The following is a 19,141-nucleotide window of genomic DNA, read 5'->3' on the forward strand; positions in this document are numbered from 1 at the left end:
CCCATATACTCCTTTATATGTGTGTGCACATGCATATATATTCTTAGTTAGGCCTCAGTTTTATTAGCAGTTTGCTCTCTGTTTTATCACTTAAAATTCTTAGCCACGTGACTAGAGCGTATCACCCAAAGTTGTAATATGCTGGACATTCCGGACCCATGTAGTATGCACGTACCGTTCCTGAGCCAGACCTACTGTAAGAAAGCACCACACTTTCTTTTTTTAAAGTGTATGGGTCCTCAACACCTCTCTGACGGATTTGGTGGGGAGTGGGGCTCATGGTGCAGAAAGGTGTTTTCTTTTCCTATGTGCACTGGCTTTGGGCTTCTCACTTCGGCTGCACCTTGGTGTCATTTGAGGCACTTTATAAAATACAGATGCTTTTACCCTATCCCCGGAGATCTGACTGAACAGGCCTGGGTGAGGCCTGGGTACAGGATTTTAAACGTTCCCGGGTAACTCCAGTGTCCATGGCCAAGGTTGTACCTTGCCCCTCTCCAATTTTCCATCAACATTTTCTACCTGCCTGAAGTAGGAGCCAGGTCAGGATTTGCCTTTGGATCTAGGCCATTATGATTACTAATTTTAGCCTTAGACTTACAAGTTGATAGAGGTAGAGGATGAGGCCCAGAAAGGGACTGGTTTCTTTCCAGGGTAGTCCTGGCAGGTTGGCCAAAAAGACAATGCTGACAGATACTTGCCACACACATCGGAACTGTAATTTTAGACTGGTCTTCATATAATATGTCATTCATACTTGGTTTATATTCGTCTTTAAGATGAAAGTCACAACTACATAATTTATTTTAACTTTATAAGATAAATAGTCCAGTTGTCAAAATCTTTTTTCTCTACTCCAAACACACCTATGACACATACAAATACTATTTCATGTGTTGAGGTTAAAGAAAAAAAAAAAACGCAGATGAGTAAATTCCCATCTTAAGGCCTTTCAGAATAATTAGTTACTTACTACTGGCCTATTCCTTGTGAGAAATGGGTAGATAACAAACCTAGCAAGAAATCTCAAATCACCTATTTGACGTGATTGTTGAAAAACATTATTTTTCTTTTAATGGAATTTTCTTTTGAGCAAGGATTTTTATTTAAAAACAACAACAACATGACTCTTTCCCCAAGGTAAACTAAGTTACTTTTGCCAAAAAGAGCCTTAAACTGGATGCTCACACAGAGAAATCAGTACAGAGAAAGGAGACAGCCGGACCCGTCCTGCAGAGTGTTCCCACGATGTTGTATGTGCACTATCAGTGTTATGGTAGTGGTATCTCATGTTTGGTGACTGTGGGATTGAATATAGTGTCACGTCTAATTGGAGCAGGAAGCACACTCCAGTTTGTGTGTGAAGCAGATAAACTGGAGCCAAAAGGCCAGTGGTTGGCAGAGGGCCAGAACCCATGACCCTGGCTGCACACTGCCACACGGGGCTCCAGAAGCCGTAGAGGGAGGCTGAGCTCTCTGTCCTGGGCTGGGACATACTCCTGCTAACAACATATGGTCTGGCAAAATGACCTCCCCTCTCTATACCTTATATATACTCCAAGAATCAGCTGCTCTTCCCATCTTGGTGTTTCTTTTCTGGTCTCTTCACTTCCCTCTTTTCTGTCCCCGTTCTTGCCCGTTCCAAACTTTGTGACTTGTCCAGTTCTGCAGAGGATGTGATTTTTGTTAGTGACGCTACTGCCCTTGGAACTGGGTTGTGTCAAAGTGTTCGTGCCTTGGCTCAGCGTGACTTGAAGATTGTTATTGTGACCTCGTGGGTCATTTTGGTGGGTGGCTAGAATGGTGATAATTCTGAATAGTAACGTTGGAATTTTATGAATCAAAAGGACAGCGCTCGCACTGCAAGTTACGTAGAGTGTGGGAGAATGCCTCATGGGCCCTTGTGAATCAAACCGGGAGGGGAGGGAGTGGAAAACTGTATTGGCACTAACACATGCTTTGCTTTTCTCCGCCCCGCAGATCCCCCTCCTGCTTGTTACAGTCCCAATAGTCCAATCCAGATTCTAGAAGACCCCAACTACTTTTTCCCAGACTTTCCGCTCTATTCTGGGAGGCATGAAGCGCCTGTTTTGACGGTGGAGGCCAACGGTACCATCAGGGAAAAAGTTGGTAAGTTCTCTTACTGGCACTTGTGTTGGAAAAGCAAAATGATCTTGTGTGTCTAATTTTTAGCTCTTTTGCATCATTTTTCCTCTATCCTCATTTTAAAAATCAGCACACGGGATTATTGGTTGTCTCTTTATTGAGAGGTACCTTATTTTTAATGTTTGTGCTTTGGTGTTAATAGACTGTTTTACTATAATATGTGATTCTCAACAGTTATGTAGGAACTTCAGAAATATACCACTGACTCCCTAACTTTTTTCTAATTCCTAAATATGTTTTTGTACTCTTTCCTAGAACCTTTCATTTCTTTTTTTCCTTCTCTACTTTATTTTAATCTTTTTTGGAAATAATTCAGAGGTTCAGAAGAAATTCAGAACTATAGTAGGGAGGGAACTACTTCCGTTGTAAAGACTTCCTGCCTCTTTTTGAGGGCTTTTGAGATTGGTAAAAACCATGAGGGAATGTTTAAAACCACTTTAGGGAAGGATCTCAGGGTCCAAATGTGCTTATGAAAAGTGAATTTAATGGTTTTCATGTTTAATGAGACCCCATTCCTTTTATTTTTCATCTAAAAATATCATTTTCCTTTGGAAATGTGTATTTGTTTTATTTGCATTTTTATTCAAAAATGTTGGTTTTTATTTGAATTTGCTTGTGCCATTAAGCCTTTCAGATCAGTTACCCTGAGGGTAAGGACGTGTCCTCTTTACGTTTCTTCTCCCATCCCCTGTCACAGTGCATGCATATAACAGGTTTTCAGTCGGTATTTATAGAATGCATGATGGCCCAGTGCAACCCACATTTATCTCTCTTTCTTTGGATTATTCATCGCTTATGACAATTATTTGGCAGTTCATCTCGTGTGGACTTGCAGTGATCTGTTTTTACTGTTTACAATATTTTACCGTTGAACTTTGGATTTATATTCTCTAAAGGTAAGGAATAAGTCTGAATTTTCTCTGCATGCATTCTTGTGAGGCAGATATGAAGCTTGTCTGCTTTTACAGAGCAGAGAGGTTCAGAGAAGCCAAGTAATTTATTTGCCTGAGGTCACAGAGGTATGGTTTTGGGACGACAGGGAGAGTGATGTGATCAGAGTTGAGCTTCAGGATCTGGTCCGTGAAGTTCTCTAATTTACTCGACAAGTATGTCCTAAAGGCCTTCTGTGGACCAGTGTTCTAGGCACTGGGGGCACAGCATGTGCATGTAACAGATAAAGCTCTGCCCTCTGGGGCTTGAATTCTAGTAGAGAAGACAGATAATAAAAACAGTGTGGATTGGAAGAAGAGGCCAGAGGCAAGAGATATTAGTGGCTTTTCAGGACATCTAAGCAACTGGGTAAGGAGAGCTAGAACCAGAGGGTGGTGGGGTGCGGGTGGGGACATGGAGGCTAGGGCTGCAGTGTAAAAAAAGACAGTAAACCTAATGACATGTGTCTAAATACACATGAATGTGCATGAGTATACGTATATTTATATATCTTGGAAGCATATCATGTCACCTTTATTTTTTTCTCATTTCACTGTGGACTGAGAAAAACTAGCTTGGCAGTTGATTAAATGTATGGAGCAAAGGAGAGAAAAAGGTCAAAAGTGGATTTGAAATTTCTATCTGAATGACTCATATGATGAGGATGCCATTTATGCGGGGGGGTGGGGGGAGGCAACCCTAGGGAAGAAAGACAGTTTGATATGTTCCATATCTATAGTATATATAAAAACTCAGAGCCATCATTGCATGGAATCGTAGAACTTAAGGCTGCTAAGAGATGATCTAGTTCAGCTCCCTCTGTGTACAGGTGAGCAGACTGAGCTAGAAGAGAGTAAGAGATTTGCTCAAGGTCATGCTAGTAGTAAGGGGTAGAATTTTTACTATCATAATGCTGTATAGTATCCTCAGTACACTATTTGCTGGTACTATTGTGAAATGGGGCAAATTTTATTTCATGGAGCTCATGTAGGTATTCTTTTACTGGTTAAATATTTGCTCCCCCTCACTGGGCCGTTCACTAGGGCGACCCAGATAAGAAGGTATGATCCTTGCCTTTAAGGAGCTTAGAGTCTTGTGTAAATAAAGAATTGCCATCTATTGTGGTAATTACTCTAATGAGAAGGCAGGCTGAAGCCTGCTGGGCTGCAGCAGAAAAGGCTTTACTCAGAAGGTGGCTTTGGAACTATCACATGAAGATATCTGGGCGTTTCCCAGGAGGACATGGTGAGCTGCATCTTTCTAGGCAGAGAGATGAATTCAAACAAAGACCCAGAGGCCAGAGAGAGGGAGCATGTCTGGGAACTACTATGTGTTCTTAGGTATTGCCGGAGCTTGAACTTGAAGGGGTTGCCATTGAGGGCAGGGCAGTGGTGGCATGAAGTATTGCTGAATGGGTAAGGCAGTAACTGCTACACCATATGATAGAATGTCAGTTTCATCCTATAATTAATTACTGAGGGATTTTGTGCAGAGGAATGATATGATTAGGTTTTCCTATTTGAACAATCTTTCAGGTTAGTGTGGAAGATAGGTTGAGAGTCTGAGGGGTGGGTTTGGAAGTGGGAGTGAGAGTAGTGTCAGAGAGATAGATAAGGAGGCTGCTGGAGTGGTCTAGGTATGAGACATTGAGGGCTTGTACTAGCATGGAATGAACACAGATTCTCTTGTGGAATGAGTCAGATCCGGGCTCTGCCTCTTCTACCTCTGTGACCTCTCCTTTATCTGTAAGGTTGGGGGAATTAATATCTGCCTCATATGATTGTGTATGGAATAAATGAAATAGTACATGGAGATAATTTAGTACAATGCCTGGCACAGATGCACCTCAGACATGGTTCTTGTGGTTGTACTGTGGTTATTAATGGTCAACTCGGAGATTGGTATGGGAATAAGGAGAGTTGGGAGAGATGTCGAAGAGGTAGAATTGATCACCGACTGGGTGTTGGGGGTAAGGGAGAGGAAAGAATGTTGGGTAACTTCCAGGTTCCTGGCGTGGCAAAGAGTAGACAAGGCAGGGATACGGGGGTTGGTTGGGTGGGTAAGTGTTGGGGGGTTAGGAAGACACATTGGGTTTGAAAAATTCATGGGCCATCAGCTGGTGGGTGTAGATGTGTGGGTCATGGGTCAGTAGTTGAAAAAGGGCAGTGGATGTGATGACCCAGGAGATTCTGTTGAGTGAGGATGGAAGAGCACTCAGGGCAGAGCTGTGGGAAACGCCAGAATTTAAGGGGCAGGTGGAGAAAAGGGAGTCAGAGAGGAGAAGACAGAGAGGCTGGAGGGGGTGACCTGGATGCCAAGTTAGGACATTTCAAGAAGTGGGTGATCAACAGGCCAAATGCTTCAGAAAGTAATACGCGAGCTGGGAAGTGCTCACCGGGCTTGGTCACTAATCAGAGCGGTAGGGAGGGCAGTGGATGGAGCATTTGGAAAGTGGAGACAGCAAGTGGAGATTGCTGACTGAGGACATTGGGAAGGGACGGAGAGAGGCAGGGTGGCAGTTGGAGGTATATGAAGGGCCATGAAAAGGTGGTTTATTTTTGTTTGGGGTTTTTGCTTGTCTTTTTTTCTTTTTTTCTCTTTAAGGTGGGAAAGACTTGGCATGTTTATATGAAGAGGAGAAGGAGCTAGCAGGGAAATTAAAGGAAAGGGAGATTAAAGGATGGAGCAAGGCCTAGGAGGAAGCAGGAGGAGCAGTAGAGACACTTGGAACTGGAGAAACGCTTTCATGAGAAACTGCCGGGGACGGGGTGGTGGTGGTATATTTGAAATCACGTCTTTAAATGCTACCATAGTTAGAGTATTAATTATTCATCACGTACTTACAGACCTGTATTCTCGTGGAACAGCCTGATACCTTTTCTCCTATGTTTATCTTTTTAGTCGAGGATCCTCTTTGTAACTTCCACTCCCCAAACTTCCTGAGGATCTCAGAGGTGGAAATGAGAGGTTCCGAGGATGCGGCAGCTGGAACAGTATTGCAGCGGCTGATCCAGGAACAACTGCGGTATGGCACCCCGACCGAGAACATGAACTTGCTGGCCATTCAGCACCAGGCCACCGGGAGTGCAGGTCCAGCCCACCCTACAAACAGCTTTTCTTCCACGGAAAACCTCACTCAAGAAGACCCACAAATGGTCTACCAGTCGGCACGCCAGGAACCGCAGGGTCAAGAACACCAGGTGGACAATACGGTGATGGAGAAACAGGTCCGGTCCACGCAGCCTCAGCAGAACAACGAGGAACTGCCCACTTACGAGGAGGCCAAAGCGCAGTCCCAGTTCTTTAGGGGGCAGCAGCAGCAGCAACAGCAGCAGCCAGGCGCTGTAGGTCATGGTTACTACATGGCCGGGGGCACCAGTCAGAAGTCGCGGACTGAGGGGAGGCCCACGGTGAACCGTGCCAACAGTGGACAAGCGCATAAAGACGAGGCACTGAAAGAACTTAAGCAGGGCCACGTCCGCTCTCTCAGTGAGAGAATCATGCAGCTGTCCCTGGAGAGGAATGGTGCTAAGCAACACCTCCCTGGCTCGGGGAATGGAAAGGGGTTCAAGACAGCAGGGGGACCTTCCCCAGCCCAGCCTACAGGGAAAGTGCTGGACCCCCGGGGTCCCCCACCTGAGTACCCCTTCAAGACCAAGCAGATGATGTCCCCGGTCAGCAAGACCCAGGAGCATGGACTTTTCTACAGCGACCAGCACCCAGGGATGCACCACGAGGTGGTCAAGCCTTACCCTGCCCCTCAGCCTGCGAGGACAGAAGTGGCCGTCCTGAGGTACCAGCCACCCCCTGAGTACGGGGTAACGAGGTGATTACCGTGCCTAGAGGTTTCGCTCGGCTTGTCAAAATTCAGCAGTCGTGTTTTTCGCACTTGTTGTTTTCAAGGCATGTTAGGTTGTTGTCATCAGTTGTTTTTTTGTGGGTTTTTTTCTTGTGCATAATATTTAATAAGCTACTTTTTGACCAAACTATGTAGAGCAAAACGGAACAGAGGGCATTTGGGGATTTAGGAGTTGAGGGGAGGGGCCTCGGTTGTTGGCCGTCCTTGGGAGCTCTGCCGAATGGCCAGGCAAAACAGTCATTTTCCTGGCTGGCTTTGTGGAGAGCATCCAAACTCCTGGAACATATTATTACCACGGGATTTTACAGAGTCTTCATTGTAGATTTTAAAGGAAAATGTAGCCTGAATGCTAGGACAGAGGAGTTAAAGGGACTGTAGAAATCATACAGCCCCACCCCCTTATTCAACAGATGACAAGCTAAAGCCTGGAGAGATTAATAAATTTCCACAGTACATAACTCTGAGGCAGCTGGAACTCGGCTCAAGTATCCTGACCGTCAAAATCTTTTCCCTCCATTGCCCTGGTTTCTCTTCTGACTGATTGATAGACTGAGTGTCCTGTGCAGCCGTGTACCAGACATGGTCCTTACTCAAGGACAACCTTACAGCATTGTCTCCAGGGAAACCAGCATCTGAATATATGATTGCAGTGTGCTATTTTAGGACAGAAGGATGCAGAGAGTGCTAGGGGACCAGGTTGAGGATAGTGTGACTCACAACTGGAGGGACTGGGGAGAACTTCATAGAGGAGGTGACATTTAAGTTGGGTCTCCAAGGATAAATAAGAGCTGTGGGGTACAGGTGAGGTAGCAGGATGTACTACGCAGGGGGGAACGTCATTTATTCAGATAAAACATTTAGGAGGTTTTGTCTGGAATGAGCAGTAATGCAGAGCAATGGAGGGGTAGGGTGTGTGGTAAGAAGCGGCAGAAGATGTGTTTGGACAGGGGAGTTGTGACCAGTGCATAAAGGTCTTTGAGTGTCAGACTAAGGAGTTTAGAATTGATCCATAAACAATTGGGAAAACCAGTGTTTTTAAGTAGAGACTGTGTTGACGTTTAATAGACTGACTTCAGTGGCAGTGAAGAATGAATTGGAGGAAAGGGATAGTGGAGGCCATGAGGACCTACAGGCGCAGTTTCAATAGTCCAAATAAGAGCTGGTGAGGGTAGCCTAGGTTTGAGGCCAGGGCGTAGGAGAGCATTATATGCTAAGAGAGGTAGGGAAATAGGACTGACAGGATTTACAGATTGATTAGATATGGAAGTTGAGGAATAGGGCAATTAGAAATAAAGCACCTGGAAACCAAGCTCTCAAGAGAGAAATTGGGTCTGAAGATACAAGTGTGGGATTTGCCAGCATTTAGATGTTTCTAAATTTGTTTGGGGAGAGCATGGAGCATGAGAAGAGAAGACAAGTGGCCACTGCCTGTTATTGGATATGTCTTCATTGGCACAAAGGGCTTTGTTTATCTGTTTCTAAATCGAATGAGCTGAGATTTCCCCAGGCGACCCCATGTGTGCAGGGCATACCTTGGCTGGACATCTTTTGAAAAAGAGTGACTGGGCCTTGGCAGAGAGAGAGCTGGCTGACACATTTCCCTCCATGAGACCGGAAATGCCAGCCCTGAAGCAGTATACCACCATTTAGACCTCTGACAGGCAGCAGAGCTCATTCTTCCCTAGGAACAGTCTGACCCCACTGGGGAATCCAAGATGGGGCCCCAGGGGCTCTTGCTCTTATCCTTTTATAGTTCCTTAAGCCAAAGGAGAAATTTAAATTTAAAAAACTATCAGGTTTGAAGTGGGGGGGGGGGAGTCTTCAAATCTCTGGTATTTGTACCACATTGATTTACGAGAGTTGTTTAAAGTAATCCATGATGTTTATCCCAGAATCATATCAGAGTTTGGTATGTCATAGTTCCTGTTTTTTCCTGAACGTTTAATTCAGCCTCTAGAGCTTGACAGAAGGTGAAAATATCCCCAAATGTAGTCTCCTTTGTTCCTTTTGGCTTTACTGTTCGTTAAACGGCAATGCATAATGTGGATCATTTTGCTTTTTGTCACTTGGCTGTAGGTGTGACATAAGGTGGGAGACATGGTAAGGGGAGGAGGGAAGCACTTCTTGGAGGTCTACCCAGTTATTTGTGGAAGGTATCATTTGTCTCAAATTTGTGACGTCAAAAGAAGAAGAAATGTATGAGGGATCAGAGCCAGTTGCCAGGCTTGGCCGCTGGATTGACGTGACACATCAAAATGTCCCAGGAGACATAACAGACAGGGCATTGAGGCTGGGCCCCAGAACTACAAGGCCCCTTTGTGAGCTTGGCCATGACTAGCAAGCATGGCTCCAGCGGCACAACCATTGGCTGACAGGGTAAACAGAGTTGCATCCACACCAGCCCTGCTTCAGACATAGTCAACGTGGCCTGAACTCCAAAGGTTGGATCTGAAACTCAGCAGTGTGCGATGTTCAAGTTATCTTTGACCCAAAAGATGAGCAGGACTCTCCAATTTCAGTGACACATTCCCATGAGCTTAAAAGGTTATCTTCACTAATAGCAATGGTTTAGAAAGCTACAGGCTATTGGGTCAATACATCACAGACTACTGGACCAGAAGGAGAGGCCTCTGAGTGAGTTCCCTGAGTCCACCTCCTTGCCTCGTGCTACAAAAATGGGCTCAGTATGTTGCAAATATTTAGTGGTTAGATCTAACCCGTTATGTTGTTGAGACTTCCCTACTTTTTGCCTGGAGACAGAAAGATCGAAAGAGGCAAGCGAGACAGATCGTAGAGCTTATCATAAGAGGAATAAGAACTTAGATTTCTTGCCTTCATTGTTGACTCACCATAGCTGACAAGCTTTCTCACCTGCTCTGATCTAATAAAAATGGAGACATGTGGTGGATCATTATAAAGCACTTTAGGCTCCTTTCATGGGAAACCCCTTGGAGAGGCCATTAGTCAATGCCTAGTTGACTTGCCCTTGTCATGGGTGAGCTAGTGGGGTTGGTGGAGATGGAGGGACTAAGGTGAGCTGACCTTGCTGAGGTAGCTAGCTGGTGGGGACCTCCAAGGAACATGAGCCCGCTGAGGATAAAGGCTCTGGTTTTGTTCCTGCGCCATCTTCCTTTCCCTTCAAACTGAAAGTGGAAATGGATAGAAATAAAGACAAGGTGTTTATTGTGTCCGTGGAAAATTGTGCTTTAAAAAAAAAAAAAGACAAGCATTTGAATGTTAATTCTGACTCACTTTGTAGAAACAGAGCACTCCTAGAAGCAGCGACTTGGCTGATGCAGTCTGTACTGTTAATGGAAGTGATTCCATGAATGAATACTGGTCGATGATTTTATTTTTATCACAGCAGTTTAGAGTACGTTAGTCAAGTGCATGTTTGTTTTCCAAAGAAATCTGTTCGTATTTCCAAAAGTGGGAGCTCAAGATGCTAAAAAAATTACTTAAAATATCTTTTCTTAATGTATCAACTGTTAACATTTTTCCTATACAAATTAATTTTTTCATGTTATAGATTCAGTTTAGTATCTTAGCTTTTTTTGGATAGTGTTTTATCATGTTTTTTTCACAATACTTGTTTACATAACCATCCTTTTTATTGCTGCTTAATATTTCGTAAAGTATATAATTTGCTGCACTTTATAAAGAATGTTGTGAACATCATCGTGCATGTCAAATTTTCCCTATTTTGGTTTAGTTCTTTAGGATCATTATTTAGAATTGAAATTATTAGGTAAATTGTAGTGAACATTTAATGACTTGTGATACCAGATAACTTTGTAAAAATATTGCAGTACCTGTTTCACTGTACTTCGATCAACGTTAGGTCATTATAATTAGAACAGCTTTGCTAATTTAATAGGCAAATAGTGTTAACTCGTTTTAATTGCAATTATTAGCTAGGTTACATTTTGAGAGGTTTATTTCAATGGTTAGATTTATTTGATCTTGAAAATTGGTTCTTCGTGTTTTGCATTCATATGATTTTTAAAATTTAATGGATTCAGAGTAAACTGTGTTTTCTCTAACACTTGCTCTGATTTTCCAGTTTCTAGAATTCCGTTTCCACCCTTAGCTGGTGACAGTGGAGCAGAGGTGGGTGGTGGTGATGGCAATAGGACTAAGGTGTCGAGTGTCTACTGTGTGTCAGGCACTTTGTGTGGGTTATCCTCCTTAATCTTCACAACAGGCCTAAGGGGTGCATACTATTAATAGCCCCACTTTTACATATGATAACTTTGGCTTGGAGATAGTGGTTAAAGTATAATCACGGGCGCCAGCTGGGAAGTGCAGACGCCTGTGCAAACCTGGGTCTTTGCCACATGTGGCACATCCCATACAGTCACACCGCGTGTCTGTGTGTCTGCTGTATGTTACAGTGCAGGCGAAGGTTTACATTTTTACTTGGTGTCACTTTTCTGGTGAATTTCTAATCAGGTGTATGTATCACACCTGGTGTGCAGCCTGTCCTCTGCCCACCTCTGTTTTTTTAGGAGGACCACAATACTCAGTAAGTACTCCTGTCTCTGGGAGGAGAGTCTTGCAGATATGCTTTCCCTTCCATATCCTGGAAGACGATAGGAGCAAACCTAACCCTGCTGACAGCTCCGGACTGTGAGCTTATCTGCCTTGAGTTTGCTTTGCTTTCATTTGGAAGTAGGACCTTGGCAAAGTGTTGCCTTCGCCTGTTTTTAGCAGAATGTTTCAGTTATGGACGATAAGTACTACTTTAATGATTAATTTTTATGCTTTGGGCAGTATCAGTTTGGAAAAAATGACTCTTGATGGTGAAAAGAGCATTTTTTCCACTCTCTGAGCCTGTCCATTGCCTTTTTGTCCTTTATCTTGGCTGAATCTTACCTGTTCAGCATAGGGGGTTTGATTTACCAGCTGCCCGGAGGCAGAGTAGAACTGTTTATTATTAATAATTTATTTGTCTATTAATATATGAATTTGATTTTTAGTGTGTAGATAGATATAAAGCACGAAATGGTGGTGTTTGACCTAGCCCCTTGTCCTGAGCTGATAAGAACATCTTCTTATAAGATGATGGCAGAGGAAGAGGTACTATGGCTTTCTCTCCACAGAACATGCTCACTCACTTCTCTTCACGACCCATCATCATCACCACCATCCTTCCCATCTGTGCAGGGGGCCTTGCAGTTTCCTGCATTAATGGAAGGAGCCTATGGTGCGACCAATCCCTCAAATCGCTCATATTTTCCTTAAAAAAATGCACTGTGCATTTCCCCCGAGAAAACCTCCTGGGTTGGTTTTATTTAAGATAGAGTCAAAGTTACTGACATTCTCTTGAAAACAAATGACGGCGCCGGGAAGAGGGAGGGAGCAAAGTGGGGCAGAGCCCAGGAGCACATGTGGCAAATTAAAGAGCGAGAACGCCTCGCCCCAAGAAACCCATGTCAGTCCAACAGTGCAGCCAGAGTGCAGATTAAAACATGAGCAAGCATAAAGATATGTGCTAAAGAGCAGGTCGTACTCTTGGTGGGCTTGAGGTTTGGAATGTGCTGTAGTACAAGAAAGAATGTTTGGTGGTCCCATCTTGCTTTGAGTTGGAAATGGATGGAGGAGGAAGGAGAATTTTTGGAGTAAGTGTATGTTTCCAAAATGGTGAATTATGATTTGCAGTTTATATAGTTGTGAAAAGGAATTGCTGTGTGGGACCAAAAGGTAAGCCAGACCCACAGCTATTGGATTAAAAAGTATGCATTGTCCTAAACAAAAATGAGGTTGAGAAGCCTTATTTAAATTCCACCAGCTAAACATGTGTTTTGAATACCAGCATTAGAACTCCGGAGTTTCTCCAATTTTTAAGCTAAATTATGGCTGGATGAGCCAAGTCAAATGCCCTGTTTATCCTGAGAAACAGCTCTGCTGTATGGGAATTTCAGAAGGCGAGGGTCAAGTTCAGGTTACTTTCTCAGGAAACCTAACACAATTCCAGCTGTAAGGCATTAAATGAGTGGCTTCTCCAAACAAGAGGATTATCTATATCCATCCTGCATAGTGATAATTATGACCTTAGTTTACCCAAGAGTAGAGTCTTAATTTGAACATTTATGAGTCTGCGCAACTAAAGGGGTCAAGTTGGGAAGGCTATGTGTTTGGGAAAAGATTTAAGGTGGGGGTTGAGTTCTGGTTTTTTCATTTTGTGGCAAATTATGTAAGTTCGCTGAGCCTCACTTTCCTTATCTGCAACTTGTTATAGATGATGTTTCCTAAAACTGACTTTCTTCCTTAACAGAAATAAAACATGTTCATTGTAGAAAATTTAGAAATACAGGTAACTGCCACTCCCCTACCCCCCAAAAAAGAAAAAGAAGGAATATAGAAATTACCCACAGTCCCATTATCCAAAGAAAATCACTGTTAAAACCACTGTTCATTATGTTGCTATGAGGGTCAGAAAATTATAAGAAAATGCTTAAGTTGGAAAACTCTGTATACATAGGAGGTACTTTTATTGTGTGAGAAATCTTAAAATTTGAACCTCTTCATACACAAGACGCCCTTTATTTCGTCTCATTTTTTAATTTTTTAATTTCATTTTGTTTATTTTTTCTGATTATCAAAATAACAATGCTGATATTTTGCCTATCTTTATTTTTCAAATGTTCTATAATGTACATGTATTACTTAGATAAATAAAATGTTTTTTTCCAAATAGTCATATATGGTTACAGAAGAAATTATATAAAAAACAGAAAAATAGTAGGAGTAAAAAAAGAAAAGAAAAAAAAACATAATCCCATCACCTGCAGATAGTCGCTCTGACCTTTTGTTGTAGTTCCTTCTAGTCATTTTCCTCTGCGTTGTTTTTTACACGGATTAAATCCTAATATGTGTCAGATCTTGAGAATTTTTAAAAAATTTTTGCCTTGGAGCTCAGTAAAAGCTTGTTGAACTGAATTGTTAATGTTGGTAAACTGAAAAACAGTTGTTTTGATTTTATTTTTCTATTAGTGTTTGCTTTGGAAAGTATATTTGGTTGCTTGTATTTTCTCTTTTGAATTACTCGATCACATCCTTCATCTATTTATCTATTGATGTTTCTTTTCCCATCATGTTTTGAAAAATTCTTGTCCATCACACAAGCTATCTTGACTCAGTGTTAGTGTGATGGCCTAATTGTACATAGACCTCTAGTTTAATGTATTGAATACAGCTTGCTGTTTACCACTGATGCTTGGGGATATATGGACAGTGGAGTGGGGACTGCTGGTCTGTTGGTATGAATTGCCTTGATGCTCACTGAATTCTGGAATTGTCTCTTCAAAATGAGGCCTTCTGGTGTACGGGCAGTATCGTCTAGAGCAGTGCTGCCAGTAGAAGTATAATGTAAGCCATGTGTCTAATTAAACATTTTCTAGCAGCCACATTTTTAAAAAGTTAAAAGAAGCAGGTGAAAATAATTTTAAAACATTTTAGTTAATCCATTTAAAAACATTTTTAAAACATGTTTTAGTTAGCCCATTATATCCAAAATGATCACTTCAATAGGTAATCAACATAAAAAACTGTTAATGTGATTTTATATATATATATATATATATATATATATATATATATTTTTTTTTTTTTACTAAATCTTCACATTTTTGTGTATATTTTACCCTTCCTGCACATCTCAATTCAGACTAGCCACATTTTAGGTGTTCAGTAGTCACATGTGGCTTGTGGCTACTGTTTTGGATAGCACAGGTCTAGAAGGAAGTGAGAATCTGTGTCCGAGAGAGAGTCCTGACACGTGTGGACATCACCTTGAAGCTGTGTTCTTGTTCCGCATTGCATTGTAAGAAAACTCTTCAGGACTGGAAGATTCTGTCGTGCTGGAGTACGCTTTGACTCCTCATTGAGGCTTTAGGATTAGGGACTGTGATTCTCACCACATAGTGTTTGAAGAGGAGGAGACACCCAAGGGTGTTGCTTCTTGCCTTTCTCCTAACACCTATTATGAGTGTGTGACAAAATAATAGAGGCTAACAGTTATTACAGAAAGTAATATTAAATACTCTCCTAAAGATAGTATCTATGTGCAGTGCTTTATATGCATGATCTCATTTAATGCTTACAACACCTCTGTGAGAGAGATACTATTACTATCACCATTTAAAAGTGAAGAAGTTAAAAACTTGGCCCATGGTTACATGGCTAGAAAGAAGCAGAACCAGAAAAAAAGGAACCCCGTTTTAAGGAGCAGTGCTGGTGTGGTGAGATCAAGACCCCTCCTTTTTTTTTTGCTTTGTGAAGACTGAAATTTCTGGTTTGTGAATCCCCTGAGCCTTAGTTTGTATACTTTAAAAATAGGATAATAATGTATGTCATGAGAGCAGTGAATGCCCAAGCTTGTGAGAATTAAATGGCACAGTGGATGTAAAGTACTATTCATGGCACATTTACATATAGGTATAATGTAAATCCATAAGTTAAAATAAGCATATGTATTAAGGCTTGTTATATACAGAGAGGAGCAAATGGACTGTTGATTAGATGTCACCAATCACCTTGTCTGCCTATTCCGAATAACATCATCATTCTAGTTTTGAGCTGCATTTTGTGACCCCAAATACATGAGAAGAAGGGCAGTGGCACAGAGCTTTGCTATTATATTGGCAACGTCACGATTTGAGATTCTACCTATATTATCCAGAACAAATCTAAATAGCAGAGGTCTCTTCCTTAATAATACGATGTTGAAGGTTTAGCCATTCTTTGAAAGTGCATCAAGCATATATGGTCTCCTAACTTGCTCTTGGGCTTGAGGGCCAAATCAATTAACAAAAATTTAATTGGTATCAACTTAGTATAAGTCATAATTTTCTACCCTCAGAAAACAGGCATGCTAATAGGAGAAAAGACACACATGTTTGAAAAATTAAGTAGTATTACATTTAAATAAAAATTCAGGAGAACAAAACACATGACATAAGGCCAGTGGTGGTAGATGGTCAGGAGTGTGATTCAGGCAAGGCTGTAAGTTCAGAGGAAAGAAATGGGTGCAAATTCTGGGGTTGGGCTATTGGCCATGGTCCAAGTCGCTGGCAATCGAGGGCCAGCCTACAAGGCTTCCCTGTATGACCCCTGTTTTATCTCTCAGACGTGGCTCTTTAAATGCTTTGATCCCTGTTTTTAATACATCCCTGTGGACTTGGGGAGAAAAGGCTTTTTCAGTCCTGCTTTGACGCATTGAAATAACTGGTCGGTCAGTTTGGTGGCAGATGGAAGGAGGTTACTTTCTCCGGTGTTCCAAAGCCATTCGGTCCCTTGAGAAAGGAGCAGGACGTGGCAGTGACACCTGCCTCATTTTTTGTGAGCATTAAGCAAAGTGATGAAATGTGGTGCCTGGCAGACCCTCAATAAATGTTAGTTAAAAATGCTTTCGGTCGACAAGACCTTAACCTGTGGAAGATAATGTTGAAAATAAGTAACAGTCCACGAGACTAACTCGGGCAGGTTTCTAACCTTCCTGCTCCCCCTAAGGCTGCTCGAGCCTACAAAAAGTTCTGATCCTCTCATGTTAGGGTGTGAATCGTGGATGTGGTGGTGGCTCAGACTGGGCCCCAGGAACCCGGGATCAGAGGACCAGAGGGGGCTGCCTTCCCTCCCCGCTTTCACTAGTACAGGAAAATAGTGAACTGCATGGACCCTGGAGTGATAAAGCCTGGGCTTGCATCTCCTTTATGTTCCTATTGTCCCTGTTACGTTTTGCAAGTTACTTACCATCCCTTGCCTTTTTTTCTCATCTAACTAAAGAGGTTGACAGTGATACCTATTTTGTACAGCAATTATAAAGGTTAAAATGAGATGGTGCATTAGCAGTTTGTATTGCTCCTGACATGTAAAAACTGCTCAGTAAACGTTAGCCATAACAGAAAAATTTTTTTGAACTTCCCATGAATGCCACACACACCCAGTGCTAGGCTCTGTGTTGGGGCAGTGGGATACAAATGATAATAATTACAGTAATGGTGTTAATAGCTAACATTCGTCCATGTTCACGTTGTGCCAGGCTTTATACATATTAACTCCTAAGTCCTTTAACGGTGACCTAAGTGGCATATAGTCCCAGGAAACCGAGACACGTGATATGGAACAAGGTAGCTCTCTGATTTTACAATCTAACACGGGAAATAGGCTCGTGTCTATCAGGAGATAGACAATCATGGTATAGAATGCTATCCGCAGGTAGTTTCTCAGGAAACAATAGTTCCCGTCCCCTTTTTCCCTTTTCTCTGTGTGTCTCCATCACTATGAAGCATTTATCCTAATGGTGGCTAGTCAATAGCATTCTCTGTGGAAGCTGAGGGTAAGTTGTTGCATAGCGCTGGTATGACCGCTTGCGAAATTTCCCTGTTGTCCCCAACACTCTTCCCCCTCATTTCCACGAAGCACAAACCTGGCTGTACAGATCTTTGAGCCCACCAACCCCAGCTGGCTGAGTAGGGGGGCCCAGGAAAAGAGGTTTGTTGGTCCTGCCTGCACCTCCTCCATTGTAATATGTTTATTGACTGTATAACCGAGTTATTTGTGCGGCCAGTGTTCTCTGTTTAAAAGAAGACTTCCCATTTTGAAAAGACCTATTCTTTCTTGTCCCGTAAGCTTGGCAAACACCCTTTTCCTGCAGTGCCACTCAGGTAACTAGTTACCATCATGGATGACTTAGGCTGGCATTAACAAAGCACTTCCTTTTTGTTATATGACAGAAAAAGATTACTGAGAAGATAAGCCCATCATTGACCATAGTGAGTTCCAGATCCCAGAGTTCACTAAATGTTAAAAGAAGCCCCAGCCCAGAGCTGCCTGGGTCAAAGCGAAGCCCTAATGCTTTGGAGAAGGGAACTGTTGGCTCCTCTGGGCCCCTCAGCTCCAGGGAGACCACTGCCAATATTCCTTGCATTGGATGAAGTCTGAAGGGAGTACTTAGGAGGTAGGAATGGGTGTCTACCTTTGAATTGAGGCAGTGTAATTTGTGGTATTTTGTCTCTTGCCAAGGTAACCTCTTTCCATGAAAAATACACTGTAGGATTTAGCCAGCCTGCAAGAATACACTCACTCATGAACAGATCTGGGGTTCTTTTGGGTCCACGCCTAATAGGAGTACCTGTAATTGGGTGAAAGCTGGGCATTGTAAATGGCACTCCGGGGCTTTTCACTCATGGGACAGGGTTGGCTCTCATACACGCAGGACGACGCGTATTCACACACACTTCAGTGTTGAAGGGATCCAAATTCATCCAAGTACAGAAATGTTTTATTTCTAAGGAGATGGCCAGGTCGTTACGTAATAGGTGTGGCAAGGGAGGGAGAGGGAGGGATGGCCCACATCTCCCCACTGACGGCATTTCTCTCTGAAATCTGAGCATGGCTCAGGGGAAGCTCACTTAAGGAAAGAGAGTCACATGGAGCTCCATGGTTCTCCACCTTGCCTCGGGGAACTTAGATCCAGTCATTTTCACGTGAGATGGCAGGGGCTTCTGGGTTGAAGGCATGAGGGAATCTAGTGGGGAAATATCTCCCAAGCTTAGGTGGAGCCTCTGATGTTAGTTAGCTACCAAAGCGGGGCCTGTGGTTAGTTACTGTGTTAGGTGCTGCTGGGTTTATTCTGAGATCATCTTTATGAATGTCTGTGTATCCATGCAGAGGGGGCTAAGAGGACCCTTGTCAAATTTCTTCTGGAGTTTGACATTTAGCTGCCAGGAGTCGGCATTCAGAGGAATCCTGGCTACAAGCAATGCTTACAAAATGAGAGATGGAGGCTGACAGGGTCCAAAAACATTCCAGCAAGGATCCTTAAAAGGAAAAATGTAAGGCCAGGCAACCTCCTGGGAAAAATGGGAATAGCGCTGAGAGCTTTGACTATGGATGGCCACGAGTAACACGTAACTTATAGATTAGAAGTAGCTGGATCTCCAGAGCACATAGCCCTTTGAGGCAGATTGTTGATGATTTGGGAGTTGCTGATAATTATTAGCACCCCAGTTCCCAGATTGAGACCTAAAGGTTGAGGGGGTTAACAAGGAAACTAGTTTTCCTAAGTCTGTAGAAGAGAGACAGCTGTGGTTGGAGAACTAGATATCAAGACTGTGTTTGCTATCTTTACCTGTAGAAATTATTGTTCGGAGGCCTTGGTTTAGGCTGTAAGAAAATGCATTG

At 42.7% G+C, this 19,141-nt stretch overlaps 1 protein-coding gene across 7 annotated transcripts in view; it reads left to right on the forward strand.

The window, feature by feature from the left end:
- AMOTL1 (angiomotin like 1) overlaps nt 1-19,141 on the forward strand; it is a 161,720-nt gene that overhangs the window by 83,305 nt on the left and 59,274 nt on the right. For 5 of the 7 annotated variants that reach the window (XM_019657150.1, XM_019657153.1, XM_019657156.1 and 2 more), the window contains 2 exons: nt 1,981-2,130; nt 5,998-6,922. In XM_019657150.1, the coding sequence (XP_019512695.1) occupies nt 1,981-2,130; nt 5,998-6,922 (1,075 nt within the window). Of the gene's footprint in view, nt 1-1,980; nt 2,131-4,246; nt 4,342-5,997; nt 6,923-19,141 lie in introns of those variants that run through there. The other 2 variants (XM_019657152.1, XM_019657157.1) reach the window with 2 other exon arrangements.

The sequence above is a fragment of the Hipposideros armiger genome, unplaced genomic scaffold, assembly GCF_001890085.2.
Source record: "Hipposideros armiger isolate ML-2016 unplaced genomic scaffold, ASM189008v1 scaffold_274, whole genome shotgun sequence".
In the NCBI taxonomy this organism is placed as follows: Eukaryota; Metazoa; Chordata; class Mammalia; order Chiroptera; family Hipposideridae; genus Hipposideros; species Hipposideros armiger.